This window comes from Dipodomys merriami, unplaced genomic scaffold (genome assembly GCF_024711535.1).
Source record: "Dipodomys merriami isolate MVZ:Mamm:240054 unplaced genomic scaffold, mDipMer1.0.p SCAF_970, whole genome shotgun sequence".
Lineage (NCBI taxonomy): Eukaryota > Metazoa > Chordata > Mammalia > Rodentia > Heteromyidae > Dipodomys > Dipodomys merriami.
In genome coordinates this window covers 199,215-214,117 of record NW_027206591.1, presented here as the reverse complement: position 1 = coordinate 214,117, position 14,903 = coordinate 199,215, and the positions used below count along the sequence as shown (strand labels likewise).

The 14,903-nt window shown below is 53.6% G+C and overlaps 1 protein-coding gene across 3 annotated transcripts; it reads right to left on the bottom strand.

The window, feature by feature from the left end:
• Positions 1–203: 203 nt before the first annotated feature.
• LOC138821999 (RIB43A-like with coiled-coils protein 2) lies at positions 204–14,865 on the bottom strand. 3 transcript variants are annotated; one of them, XM_070014502.1, is made up of 7 exons: positions 14,699–14,865; positions 13,005–13,086; positions 8,983–9,324; positions 5,743–5,861; positions 2,949–3,176; positions 994–1,160; positions 204–337 (listed from the first exon to the last, which is right to left on the bottom strand). In XM_070014502.1, exons 1-7 carry the CDS (start codon positions 14,810–14,812, stop codon positions 259–261), a joined length of 1,131 nt encoding a protein of 376 aa, XP_069870603.1. In that variant the 5' UTR covers positions 14,813–14,865; the 3' UTR covers positions 204–258. The 3 variants fall into 3 exon arrangements, with proteins under 3 accessions (XP_069870603.1, XP_069870604.1, XP_069870605.1); XM_070014503.1 differs by having other exon boundaries at positions 9,133–9,324; XM_070014504.1 differs by lacking the exon at positions 14,699–14,865 and adding an exon at positions 13,802–13,806.
• Between the last annotated feature and the right edge of the window lie 38 nt (positions 14,866–14,903).

Sequence of the window (14,903 nt, the reverse complement as noted above, 5' to 3'; positions counted from 1 at the left end):
AGACCCCTGTCCCCGTGGCACCTGAGCACTGCCTCCGTCCACAGCTGCCGCCCAGGCGTCCGCAGCACTGCAGCCTCAGCGGGGACCTCGGGCAGGAGATCTGGGCCGAAGGATGCAAATCCCAGAGCGTGAGGAACACACTTGTCCATCACAAGCAGGGTACCGAGGGAACTCTGGGCCTGCTTTCAGTGAACGAGACTGAGTGGAGGCTGCACTTTATTCATAAACAAGTGGGGTGAGGGGGGCTTTTTTTTTCCATTATCGGCTTCTTGTATTAAACTGTGCAAAATAGTCTCCTGTGGGTTGATTTTTATAGACTTCTTCATTGTGTTTTTTCCTAATGATGAAAGAAAAGGGGAAAAAAGGTTAGTAGGCTGGGAATATGGCACAGTGGTAGAGTGCTTGGCTAGCACGCATGAAGCCCTGGGTTCGATTCCTCAGTAACACATACACAGAAAAAGCTAGAAGTGGTGCTGTGGTTCAAGTGGGAGAGCGCTAGCCTTGAGCAAAAAGAAGCTCAGGGACAGCGCCCAGGCCCTGAGTTCAAACCCAAGGACTGGCAAAAAAAAAAAGTTAGTAAACATATATTTTTCCTAAATAGTTTTTTCAGGGAAAAAAATCCTGTACTTGCTTGTGATTAGTGTGTTATTCATGATACAGAATTCAGTTCGACCCCCCCGAGCTACGCAGGGAAGTAAATAAACCCACTGCAGTTATGCACTCAGCTGACTGGTGCAGAGGTCAAGGAGCTAGGTCTATGGACTGCTGAATCGGGGATCCTCCCTGCTCAGGACCACCTGGAGCTCCTCCCTCCAGTCTCCCTCGCAGTCAAAGCCACCACTGCCTTCCCAGGGCTCAGCAATGAGCCTCCTCCAGGAAGCCCTCCTGACCTCCCAGACTAACCCCGGGCCCCTGGGCTCCAGGCAGCCAGTGTAGGCAGTAGTGTCCCGGGAGGACTGCCGGGGCGGGGAGGGCCGTGTCCCCGGCACTCACTGCGAGCTCTGCTCCTTGGCGAGGCCGAGGTTGCTGCTGTCCAGCGCCCGGCGCAGGTCCCGCTGCAGGCGCTGCTGCTGCCGCTCCTGCAGCAGGGTGGCGCGGGCCCTCTGGACCCTCCGCTGGTCCCAGTCCATGTTGCGCTGGTGTTCTTCCTCCTGGAGCCTCTGCAGGGAACTGCGGTGACTCACCACCACAGCCCAGGCGCTCCAAGCCCCACACCCCGGGGGGCTTGGCCTCTCATCTCACAGATGGGGAAACTGAGGCTGGGAGAAGGGGCAGCCTCCCCCTGTGTGGCCCTGCTGCTTCCCCGCCTCTGAGGCCCTGGCACCCTGCACAGCCCTGCCAGTGAGCAGGTACAGGCGTGCCGGGGCCCTCCGGGTCTGGCTCCGCCCCACGGGGGTGCTGGCTGGCTGCCACGCACCCACCCGAGGCCCCGGCTGTCCAGGGCAGTTCACAGGCACCCAGGCCACGCCCAGGGCCAAGCGTGAGCACAAAGGCCCGAGGCGCTCAGCTCAAGTTCACCGGTCCCAACTGCCTCCATGCACAGAGGGGAGTCGGGGCTGTGAGGACAGAGCCCCGAGAGCCGCCAGCCTGCGGCCGCCCTGGGCCTGGCAGCGCCTTGTTATCTGTAAACCGCGCCTGCTGCGGTCAGGACTCCTGGCACTGGGGGCCAGCCTTGCAGGGAGGGCCCCATCCTCTGCCCCCACCTCCTTTCCAGAGCCCTCAGCTCCCCACGGTTGCTCCAGCTGCCCATGTCGCCGGATCACAGGGCCGTGACCCCAGGCCACTCCGGACCTCCACTTTGGGATCCTCGGGGCTCATCTCAGCATTACCCACAATGCCTTGTCCCTGGTGTCACCTCCAAGGGCCACCGCTTCTCTAGGACCCTGACCTGAGCCCAGCGGTCACACACACCCGAGACAGCTCACCTCAGTTTTTCCTCTATCTACTCCTGCTTTTCTTCCGTCTCCTCTTCCTCCTCCCTCCCTGCCAAACTCAGCGGTTCTCAACACGCAGCACCCCAGCCTCACATGGTCACACTGCCAGGCTGAACCCCCTTCCTCCCACTGTACTGAGGCCAGGGAGCACCCCACCGGTTCACCTCAAACTCCTCACCACAAGCCCTTCCTGCTGGTAGGTGGGGGTCCCAGACACCAGGCCTCGGAGTCCATCTACAACACTGTTTATCAGAATCACTACTACTCTATCAGTGTTGACTCCAACATTTACATCCCCAGCCCAGATCTTTAGCTAAACCACAGATGCTTTCCAGCCGCCTACCAGGCTGCTCTCCCCCAGGCTCTACTTGGAGGTGTGGGCAGAATGCTTCTTGTCCTCCACTGCTTCTTCCTTAATAAACCACCACCAGCCTACAAGCATTCCATGCCCCTGGTTCTTTGCAGTTAGCAGCAATCTTATGCTTATGCACTGTCTACTCAATCTCCTCAGATTTTTTTAAAAATTCCTCTTCCTCCACAGCCTGAAGATGCATTAGAAAGGACTGGTATTCAAGCAGCCAGTTTGTGCCAGGAGGTGCAGCCAGGTGTCCAGACAGTTAGTGCTCACAGGACTGCCACACAAACCCCGATTTTGCTAAGGTTTTTAGCCGAAAGTTCTCTTTGTGGGTTTTTTTTTTTCCTTCTTTGCCATATTAAATCCCAAGAGATCAGCTATCTACTGCACAACTGATGTGCTCAAGACTGCTCGTGATTTCCACCAGCCTGCTCCTCCGCCCATCTTACCACCAGCTTTCCCAGGGGCTCAGGCCAAAAGGCCTGGAACCCCCTTCCCCCCTCCCCCTTTCTTTCACGTGCCCTATCCACGTCATGTGACTCTGTTCCAGAATGGATGGACGCGCCCCAGGACTGGTGTGACGCTGGCTGAGACTAAGCAAAGGAGCTGGGCACGGGGGGGGGGGGGGGGGGGACAGGGGGCAGAGGACGGACGGGCACCTGCTTCTCCTGGATCTGCTGTTTCTGAGTGAGGCGGGCCTCCTGCAGCTGCTCCTGGGTCATGCCCCTCCAGCAGCTGGGGATGACGTGGCAGGGCCCCAAGGAGCCGGACATCTGCTCCGGGCTCTCGGAGAACGGGTCCCTGTGCAGCAGGGTGGAGATCTCATACAAGTTGTCCTCTTGCTCTTGTTTCTTCTCCTGCCTTTTCCTCTTGGCTGACTCCATAGCCTAACGCAGAGGACATTGGAGAGGACGCTCTGAGGGCCCAGCGGGCCTCTGATCCAGGTCTGCCAAGCCCACCAGGGCCCTGGATGGAGAAGGGGCCAGGAAGGCAGTGCAGGGGCCAGACCTGCCGGCATGGCCATGTGGAAGGCTGGAGCCCTGGCCTCCTGAGCGCTCACGCCCTGCAGCTGTGCCAGGAGCCACAGGTCTAGGGTCTTTGGCCCCAGGCCATTTGGACCTCACTGGGCTACAAAGACCCCTCAATGGAGTATTCTCTATTGCCTCCTACTAGTGGTGGCTCCGAAAAGGTGGAAGATGTGCCGCCACCTAGCGGTCCTGACAGCTTCAGTGCCCCAAAACAAATTCGCAGTCACGCTGCTCTCCACTCCCCACAGGGCTGTGGGGAGAGGGCGGAGAGGGGAGCGTGGGGCGTGACCTGTGGTGAGTTACCTGCCCTCTCTGGGCTGCAGTCACTTCTTGGTAAAATCAAGGGATGATGAACACTGCTCACAGCGCCTCTGGTGGTGAGGGTGGGGCGACAGCGCCAGGCGGCATCACTTCACATAGCACGTGCTTTGCCTCCAGACAGGACCAGATGCCCACCATTTAGTGTTTGGCTCTCCCCGAGCCTGTCTCTTATCAACTGGACTGCCCTGGTTGCATTTCTATGCCACGGCCGCCTGGCACCACCGCTCACACAGAAGCTAATTGCGGCTACGGCCACAGCCATAGCTATCAGCTGGCCGCTGGTGCTCGCACCTGCATCCAAGTTACTCAGGAAGGCTGTGATCTGAGGATCAAAGTTTGCCTGGCCTGGAATTTTCTTTTGAGGATGGTTTTCTCGAACCTTCTATCAGCATCCCAGACTAAGTCTAATTCTAGTCAAGGACAGAAGGATAAAAGCCAAAGCACAGGTCTCGCTAGAGCAGAGCGGTTTGTGATGGTGCTGCCACGGGAGTAACTCAAAGTATCGACCACCAATGGGTGCTCACTGAGAACAGGAAGGAATGAACAAAGCTATGAGTGTGGTGACATGGTTTAGCAAGAGCCCTATTAGTGCCTGGTAGGAAGACCTCAAAAGCAGCTGTTGATTTGATTGATAGATGAATGGGTGGATGGATGGAATAGTGAATTCACTATCAAAAAGCCCCATTCCAGTAGCTCAGGCCTGAAATCCTAGCTACTAGGGAGGTGGAGATCTAAGGATCGCAATTCAAAGTCAGACCAGGATGGAAATTCTATGAGACTCTCATCTCCAAATAACCACCAAAAAGCTGGAAGTGGAATTGTGGCTCAAGTAGTAGAGTTCCAGTCTTGAGTGAAAACACTAAGAGAGCCAGGTGCAGGTAGTTTACACCTGTAATCCTAGCTACTCAGCAGGTTGAGATCTAAGGAGGGTTCAAAGCCAGCCTGGGCAGGAAAGTCTGTGAGACTCTAATCTCCAATGAACCCGCAGAAAACCGGAAGTGTTGCTGTGGCTCAAAGTATTAGAGCACTCGCCTTGAGTGAAAAAGCTTAAGAGACAGCACCCAGGCCCTAAGTTCAAGCCCCATGACAAAAAAAAAAAAAAAAAAAAAAAAGCTAAGGGACAGTGCTTATGCTGAGTTCAAGCCCCAGGCCATCAGCTTGCGGTGGGGCCGGGCTGGCTCCTCCCGCAGGATGCTCTTTGGAAAGGCCGGGCGAGGGCACCTTTGCGGCCAGCCGCGCCTCTGGACCGCTTCTTCCCTGGCTGCTCGCGGCCAGCAGTGTGCCCTCCTCCATCCTCCCCACCACAGAAACCCACCACTCCTTGGGGATTTTTGACTATCCACTGCCTTGTGAGACATCTTTGAGCCTGCTCTCCAATGTATTTGGCCCACAAAGCAGGAAGTGCATAAACATAGCACGTGCTACGCAAAACACAGACACCTGAGAATTAAAAACAGATGAGTAGGTGTCATGTTGTCTTCCTGCTTCCCAAGGGATGGGGGGGTGGGGTTCTTTGGTAACCACAGGTCTAGTCAATGATCTAAGCTGATGAACTAATCCAGATGCCAGGCAACCAACTGTGTGTGAGAAGAAAGCCTGGAAGAAGTCTGACTGCCAATGGGATTAATGAATCCAAAGCACCCTCAGCACAGAGCTGGAGGGGAGGTGTCCATCCACCTGTTCTTGTTAAGTGAGTCCAGACTGGGCAGCAGACCAAGGCTGGTGCTATGGTCCAGGCAGATGCGCTATGAATGACCTTTAGTGTAGACGTCTGTCTGTGTGTATGTGTATATTCACTCTCACGTACATGCACACTCTGAACTCAGGACCTTGTGCTCTCAGTTGGCTTTTTCACTCAAGACAGGCACTCTGTGCTGCCATCTTCATGTTCAGGAAGAAAACCTGAGGTTTGGGAAGGTCAGCGGGCCCCTCCAGTTTACGAAGTGAATTGTGCAGCCCTCTGTTCCCAGATTCTGGCTTGGGGAGCAGCTCCTGCGAGTCACAGGGCAGCCCTTCTCCAGGCCTTGCGAGAGAGATGGGGAGGGCCCAGGAAGCTCCCTTGCGCTCGCCCTTCCCTCCAGACATGAGCCCAGGGTTCACGTACCTGGTTCTTGTTGAATTCTTTCACAGCTGCATTGACTGCCTTCTGGGTGGCGAGCTGCAGCTTCTGCAGGTGCAGGGCCACCTCATCAGCCTGCAGCCTTGCCTGCGTATACAAGTCCTCTGTGAGGAGGCAAGATGCAATCAGACTGCGCATGCCCCCGGGAGCGGCTTCCCGAGAGCGCCTCCTCGGGTGTGCAGGGCACCTGTGGCACGGTCAGTCACCCCTCGCGTCCTTCACGTCCTCCTCGTCCACGGGGGTGGGGAGAGAGGACAATAACGATAGGACCTGCCTCCGAAGGCTCTGGCAGAATTAGACCATTTAATTCAAGGTGGAGGTTCTTAGCACTCAGGGAGTGCTAACAATCATTGCTATGTAGAGTCTGCTATGGATTAGTGATGTCTGCAGGGGCAGACTAAATGTGTGCATCTAGCTATCCTTGGTCATTATGGGGTGTTGGAATCAGAATGTGGAGAGGAAAGGATCCCAGGTGACAGGTATGATGATGTGGCACTAGGACTCTTGGCCAGGTCAAAGTGAAGGGACCAAACAGCAAAATGTAGGATCTGGAGTCAGAGCGCAGATATTCCCTAGCTCTGTTAGCTCTTATCTTTGCCTCTCTATGCCTCTGGGTCACAGTCTGTGAGACAGGGCAACACCATGGTTCAGATTTTTTGTCGGTTGTGGGACTTGAACTCAGAGCCTGGGTGCTGTCCCTGAGCTCTTTTGCTCAAGGCTAGCATCCTACCACTTGAGCAACAGTTCCACTTCCAGTTTTCTGGTGGTTAATTGGAGACAAGAGTCTCGCTGGCTTTCCTACCTGGGATGGCTCTGAACCACAAAGCGATTCTCAGATCTCAGCCTCCTGAGCAGCTAGGATTACAGGAATGAGCCACCAGCACCCAACTTGCTTCATTAACTAGCAGTTTCTGATTCTGAATTTGTGTCTTATGGGTCTCTTTCTTGTTGCTAAAAGATGAGAACCGAAAGAGCAGACTCTCTTTTTCTGTATGGTGCTGGAGATGGAACCAGGCTTTTGCACACACTGCTTCAGTGATCTACCACTGACTTCAACCTTGACTTTCTGGCCCTGGATCCCATTCAGCCTCATCTCACCTTTCCTGGTTCATTCATCTACGTGACAGGGGCCATCAAAAGCCCGGCTTGGGCCCTGCTTTGCTGGGCGCACAGATATAGTGGTGAAACAAAGTCCCTTCCTGTCCTTCCTGAACTTGCTGTGTAGATCACACAAACCCCAGACAGACAGTCCATAGGGGAAAAGCACAAGAGGCTGAGCGAGCCTGACTTAGGTAGCTGGGAGCAGGGCGGGAAGGCGAGACAAGGACTCAACAAGATGGGTCAGGACAGGTGTGAACGTTGGACAGGATGCTCAGTGGAAGAGCCAAAAGTCTGGAGCACTGCGGGAGAGGCATGGAGGCCATGGAGGATGTGAGGGGCCCAGCCAGCAGAGCCGCATGGGCTGAGGGAGGGCTTTAGATTGGAGTCTGCACACCACGAAGCCTTTAGAGTTTGGATTGGGATGGGGGATGTGGGCGCAGCACTGTTCAGCCTGACACCATTTAACTAGCGTCACCCTGCTCAGTATGTTAAGATGTACCAGAGAGGGGAAAGGAAGCAGGAAGAAAGACATTGGCCCACCGAGGTGCAAGAGGCAATGGCTTCTATCACAGCATCAACAAAAGAGAAGAGAAGGAAGGGACCGTATTTGATGAAAAGAAGCAGGAAAGGGGCTGGGAAGGTAGCTCAGTGGTAGAGCGCTTGCCTTGCATGCCTGAGGCCCTGGGTTCGATTCCTCAGCACCACATAAGCAAAAAGAAAAAAGCCAGAAGTGGCGCTGTGTCTCAAGTGGTAGAGCGGGAGCCTTGAGCTGAAGAGCTGAGGGACAGCGCCCAGGCCCAGAGTTCAGGCCCCACGACCGGACCCAAAAAAAAAAAAAAAAGAAGCAGGAGAGATGTGAGAGCAGGCAGATGTGGAGTGAGAAGCCCGGGGAGATACGAAAACCGGGCAGAAGCCAGGATAAAGACTACACAAAGGCTCTCGCCCAACATGGAAATTCAGAGCACCAAGGAGATGGATTACACTCCAAAAAGGTAGGCAAAATGGGCACCGGTAGCTCATGCCTGTAATTCCAGCTACTCAGAAGGCTGAAACCTGAAGATCAAGGTTCAAAAGCCAGCCCAGGCAGGAAAGTCTATGAGACTCATCTCAAATTAACTAGTAAAAAGCCAAAAGTGGAGGTGCGGCTCAAGTGGCAGAGCACCAGCCTTGAGCAAAACTCCCAAGCGAGAATAGGCACCGAGTTCACATCCCAGTATTGGCACAAACATAAAAGTCCTAAAGGTGGATTATTTCAGCTAATATTTATCCAAATGCTAGAAACAGGATGTAGTAGTGAACACAAAAGTCCTCTGCCTTCACTGAGCTTAGACCTGTGACATTGGGAAGAGGGGCGGCAACGACAAAAGCCAGATGTGACGTCAGTGTTCAAGGTCATGGAGAAGCGTAAAGGAAAGGGGTGAGAATGTGGGGGTGAAGATATAGGATTTAAAACAGAAGGGCCTGGGTGGGAAGGCCCCCGATGACACTGCAGCAAAGACCTGGAAGAAAGTGGTAAGCCAAATAGATAGCCAGGAAGAGGCATTTCCAAGCCGCAGAAGCAGCAGGTACCAAGGCCCTGAGGCAGAACTGATCCTCAATCTGAGCCTGACCCCACCCCCAGGAACCGTGCAGAGGTGGCAGAAGGGCACTGTTGTCCTCAAGGACGGCAGGACGGTCTCTCTAGGGAGGCAGAGAGGCTCCCCTGGGTCTCAGAGCCTCGGCCGAGGGCTTAGCTGGCCTGGAAAGCCCTGGTGGGCATTGTGGGTATCAGGCCCACGAGTGGGCCCCACAGTGTTCCTGGAAGATGTGGCGGGCTCCCACACACTAACACCATTCCTTTTCCAAGCAGACTGAGACCACACGCAGGCCAGGAACCAGTTCCGGGCCTGATCCAGAGTCATTCTGGGAGGACATTGCCTGTGCTACTGAACCGCGTCTGCAGGTGTGCGACCCTAAGACTTAAAAAAGCCGTCCTACATGGCTGGAGGCATGGCTCAAGTGGTAGAGCATCTGCCTAGCAAAGAACAGGTTCTGAGTTCAAAACTTCAGTACCATCCCCCCCAAAAAAATCACCCACAAAACCTAGGGGTTTGATTTGCCAAGTCACCTCTGGCCTGTCCTTACCTGCCATTTTGTGGTCAGCCCGGGCTTTCTCCCATTCCTGCTGCTGCTGTAAGGACCACTCCCTGTTCTGTTCCTGTTGGAACTTCTTCCTCTCCCGGAACTTTAAATCCTCTCCCATGAACTTATGCATTCCTATGACTGCATTCTCACCATCATCTGAAATCCCAGCCGGAAGCGCTTTCTTAAGGGCTTGGGGGTCAGACAGGTCAAATTCACGGCGAGTTTCTGGCTTTTGAAAGGTCTGCTGGAAGTCATTGATAGCTCTGCAGAGACTTTTCCTGTCTCTCCTTTCCCGGCCTTCTAATATGCATGTGATTTTGTCATTCTGCTTAATTTCAGCAGCTAGGAAATAAAAAAACAAAAACCCACATCAAAATGAAACCTTCAGCATTTGTTAAATACATCCTTCAACCTGACCATTAAAGGATTAGTATCTTGAATATATAAAGAGCACCTAACAAATTGATTTTAGAAAAATAACCCAACCAATAAAATGGGCAAAGGCTAGGAACAGGCAAATCTCTATCAAGAAACCTGAGCTGGCCGGGCACTGGAGGTTCACCTGTCATGCTTGCTACTCAAGAGGCAGAGGTCTGAGGATTGGGATTGGAAGCCAGCCTGGGCAGGAAAAGAATCTGTGAGATTCTTATCTTTAATGAAACACCAAAAGGCCAAAAGTGGAGCTGTGGCTCACGAGGTAGAGTGCCAGCATTAGGTAAAAAAGTTAATGGAGAATGTAAGATCCTGCGGTTCAAGACCCCTGGCACAACAACAAAATTGCTTTTAAAAAAAGAAAGAGAAAAGAAACCTGAGTGGTTAATAAACTTGCAAAAGGATGGTTAATTTTGCAAGATGGAAGCCCCAATGAATTGGAGGTAAAGCACTCAAAATGCTACCAGCTGCATGAAAGGTTAGTAAGGCTATAGGATACAAGATCTCTCCCACACTGCTTCGCTTGCAGAAGGAGATCTTGGTTCACTGCTAACCAAGAAGTTTGGCACTATGAACATCCATCAATACCAGATCAGATCTACCTAGGGACACACAGCATAAGCACCCATAAGCCAGGTGGTGGTGGCTCACACCTGTCATTCTAGCTACTCAGGATGCTGAGAGCTTGTCTTATCTCTAATTACACACCCAAACAAATAGACAGAAGTGGAGGTAGAGCTCTAGCCTTGAGCAAAAAGCAGCTCAGGGATAGCACCCAGGCCCTGAGTCTAAACCCCAGGATGAACATAAACAGGGAGAAAAAAAAAAAAGCTAAGGGACAGCATTCAGGATCTGAGTTCACGCCCCAGAATCTGAACAAAATAATTAATACTACTACAACTATATGAAGCCAAGTTGGGAAAATGTTAATACCTAGTTTGGGTGGGGGGAATGGGTGGACACACAAATCTCTGTCACACTTGCTTTACAAGTTCGAATTAGTTTATATCTAAAAATAAAAACAGGGGCTGGGAAGGTGGCTCAGTGGTAGAGTGCTTGCCTTGCATGCCTCAGGCCCTGGGTTCGATTCCTCAGCACCACATAAGCAAAAAGAAAAAAAAAGCCGGAAGTGGAGCTGTGGCTCCAGTGGTAGAGTGCTAGCCATGAGCTGAAGAGCTGAGGGACAGCGCCCAGGCCCAGAGTTCAGGCCCCACGACCGGACCCAAAAAAACAAAACAAAACAAAAAAACAGTAAGGTTTGGATAATATAAACATTTACAAAGAAGAAAATAAACTTTATTCATAGTTCTTTACTCCAACATAAGTCTTGCTGCAACATTTTCCATCTTGTTTAGAGTCTAAACTATTTTTAAAACTTTTTTTTTTCTATTTTAAAAATCCTTATGAGACTTTAAAAACCTGAAGTTTCAATCACTGTTGAGTTTGTTGGCTATAACTGAATGAACCCTTAACTGAAATTTTATCTAAGACTCCGATGGCACTTTATGTGACTCCTATCTCAGGAAGTGAGTTCTGTGCATTGGTGTTACTTAGGGTAAACAGCACCCCCACAGATTAAGATCTTGGACTTTTTTGGGGTGAGAATGTATACATATGTGTGTTTAAGGCTTTTCTAGGTTTTTTTAAAGAACATACAGAAGAACATACATTCATCCTTAAAATTTATTTCCTCTGATCTATGTTAAAACTAAAATATTTATTTATTTAGTGCTGGTACTGGGGCTTGAACTCAGGGCCAGGGCACACCATTTGAGTGTGTGTGAAATTGAGCTGTAGCTCAATTTCAACTTTTTGCTGGTTAACAGAAGCATCTCTTGTGCTTTTTCTGTGGAGTTGGCTTTTTTTTTTTTTTTTTTTGTGGGGCTTGAACTCTGGGCTTAGGCCCTGTCCCTGCACTCTTCAGTTCAAGGCCGAAGCTCTACCACTTGAGCCACCACGCCACTTCCGGTTTTCTAGTGATTTTGGAGATGAGTCTCACGGACTTTCCTGCCCCGGCTGGCTTTGAATTGTGATCCAGATCTCAGTCTCCTGTGCCACACCGACTCCAGTGGAGTCTGCTTAGCATGGGAAACCATCTATCAGACCAAGATAGGGGCTTCAGAGACCTATCTCTGAGTTTTGGGACTTCACCGAAGTCTACCTCAGAGAATGGGGCTTTACAGAAACCTATCTCCAAGTTTTGGGACTTCACCGAAGTCTACCTCGGAGAATAGGGCTTCTAAGAGGCCTACTCCTGGAAAAAGGCTGGCAAACCCCTGGGAAAGATGTGTTTCTGTCTTTCTTCTCCTCATAAGAGTGCCTATTAATCTTTTACTGTTTCTGCTGTTCAATGTACTTACTCATTGTCAACGTTCCCTTATTCAAAGCTCTTTCTTAAGAGTGTTGACGACTCCAATATCTGATGAGTGTCTTAAAAATATGACTAACTCACCAGAGTTAAGTGCTACCCTGGAAGCCCCTCTTATGGAGGCTAGTAGACAAGCCATAAGTAAATATAAAAGTATTGGGGGTTTCATGAAGTCATTTCAGCAGAAGGAATTGTTTGTAAAAGAGTTGCAAGAAGCTATAGGTGCGGCTAGAACAGAAGGAATGTATGGCAATTGCGGAGATAACTACTTAGGAGAAAGAACTTCCTGTTACTCTCTTTCACTTCCTAAGAGACTTGCTAGATCTAGGCCTCCATGACCTAGGAACAGGAAAGGAAGGAACAGGAAAGATCTTATGGGACAATTAAGGCCTCTATAGAAATAAGGTAATGGTTAGATGGTGACAAACGTCGAAACCCATTATATTTCTTAGAGATAAGCCAGAAACAAGTGCCTATCAGGCGACCATCTGGTGACCACCCAAGAATGAAGCCCTGCAGCAAAATTGTGTAACCTTTTGACCTTTCTTATGAAGACTTCTGTTATAAAAGTTTGTTATCCTCTGCACTCAGCACTCAGCATCCACTCCTAATGTGTGTGAGTTGTCTGTCTGCCATCTCCCCATCCTATTCCAGGTTCCTCCCTTAGGTGTCCTCCGTCGTCCCGGTCAGCGCGGCATTCCTGAGTAGCTGGGATTACAGGCACTCCTGAGTAGCTGGGATTACAGTCGTGAGCCACCGGCGCCCAGCTGGAGTTGGCTTTGAATCACAATCCTAAATCTCAGCCTTGTGAGTGGCTAGGATTGTAGGCAAGAGCCATGAGTGCCTGGAGTGCGTTGATTTCAAGGAAGGAGAACTAGCTCATTCACTGAGCACAAGCAGCTGGGTTTTTTGTTTGGTTTTGCTTTTGCCAGTGCTGAGGAGCAGACTTAGGGCCTGACACTGACTAGGCAAGCCCGCTTGCACTGGCTAAATCCCCAGGTTCGAGTGTGAAATTTTAAAAGGAGGGTAAATGTGAAATGGTGAAAATGTGAAATGATTGTGTGTGTGTGAGAGAGCGAGCGCAGGTGGGCACTCCCATGTATGGGAGTGCACAAGCTAAGCAGGTAATCTACTCCTGAGCGAAACCCCCAAGCCCAACAACTTCCTACACATCATGAGGACACAAAGGCACACGGCCCTGTTAGGCATGGGGAACGCTCACCAAACGCTTCCTCTCGTGTTTTTTCAGCTGCTTCTCTCATCATCTGCTCTTGCACCTGAGCATTCCAGGCCTGTGTGTCTCCCTGGACATGGAAAACCGGGAACAGCATGAAAGCCACATAATCATCTCTACTGCTAGTGCCAACCAGTTGTCAGCTTGGGTGCCCACTGGCCCTTCCCACGGTTGGAAGCCTGTCTTTGGGTCTTGGGCCTGTGCACTCAACTTTCCCTAGAGCTTCCTGTTTCCCTTTCTTAACTAACAGGCATTCCTCCTCAGAGCACTGCTTAGCATCACCTCCTCCGGGAAGTCTTTCTGATTTCCCCCCAGACTCCAGGGTATGCAGGCAGCCAGCTAGGCCCTGCCCTCCCTCACTCTACCCTGTGGTCAACGCCTTTTGAAAATCTGTCTCCTTCAGGGCAGACTTCCCGCAAAGAAGGCCAGGGACTACACTGTCCTCACCTGCTGGACCCTGTCCAGGCTGGCCACCAATGGCTACTCCACCGGCGTTTGTGTAATAAGTGGGTGGGAAGGAGCCCACCCAGGGCAGAAAACGTGGCTCAGAGGGAAAGCGAGTCAGGTCCTAGCCTCCCTTCACTGAGGCTAGGCGCAGATCCCACCAGCTGGGCCTCCCTCCCGGCTGCCAGGGAACCCTGCTGGTGCCAGACCATTCCTCCAGCAGCCTTTCAGCTGCACCTAAACTGAGTGACGCCGTCCCCGTCCCCCCTCTCCCTCGTCCCCCCCTCCCTCGTCCCTGTCCCCCCCCTCCCTTATCCCCGTCCCCCCCCTCCGGCCCTCACCCCGGTGATCCCGTCCCCGACCCCCCCTCCCTTGTCCCCCCTCTCCCTTGTCCCCATCCCCCCCTCCCTCGTCCTCATCCCCCCTCCCTCGTCCCCCCTTCTCCCTCATCCTCGTCCCCCCTCTCCCTCGTCCCCATCCCCCCTCCCTCGTCCCCCCTCTCCCTCGTCCTCGTCCCCCCTCTCCCTCGTCCCTGCCCCCCCTCTCACTCGTCCCCGTCCCCCCTCTCCCTCGTCCCCGTCCCCCCTCTCCCTCGTCCTCGTCCCCCCTCTCCCTTGTCCCTGTCCCCCCTCTCCCTCGTCCCCGTCCCCCCTCTCCCTCGTCCCCGTCCCCCCTCTCCCTCGTCCCCCCTCTCCCTCGTCCCCGTCCCCCCTCTCCCTCGTCCCCGTCCCCCCTCTCCCTCGTCCCCGTCCCCCCTCTCCCTCGTCCCCGTCCCCCCGTCCCTCGTCCCCGTCCCCCCTTCTCCCTCGTCCCCCTCCCTCGTCCCTGTCCCCCCCTCCCTCGTCCCCCCTCTCCCTCGTCCCCGTCCCCCCTCTCCCCCGTCCCCGTCCTCCCTCTCCCCCGTCCCCCCTCTCCCCTCGTCCCCGTCCCCCCCTCCCTCGTCCCCGTCCCCCCCTCCCTCGTCCCCGTCCCTCCTCTCCCTCTCCCCCGTCCCCCTCTCCCCCGTCCCCGTCCCCCTCTCCCTCGTCCCCGTCCCCCCTCTCCCTCGTCCCCGTCCCCCCTCTCCCTCGTCCCCGTCCCCCCTCTCCCTCGTCCCCGTCCCCCCGTCCCTCGTCCCCGTCCCCCCTTCTCCCTCGTCCCCCTCCCTCGTCCCTGTCCCCCCCTCCCTCGTCCCCCCTCTCCCTCGTCCCCGTCCCCCCTCTCCCTCTCCCCCGTCCCCCGTCCCCCCTCGCCCTCACCCCGGTGATCCTGTCCCGGGCGTTGAAGACGCGTTTCTGGCGGAGCTGCTCCGTGTGCCTCCTCCTGGCCAGCGCGGCCTCCCGCTGCAGGTCCCTGGGCAGCGCCACGCTCATGACGGACGCGAGCCGAGGGGTCAAAGCCGGCCAACCCCGCGGCTGCTCTCCGCCGGCCCGACGCGCCGCGCGCCCGGTCGCTAAGGAACGG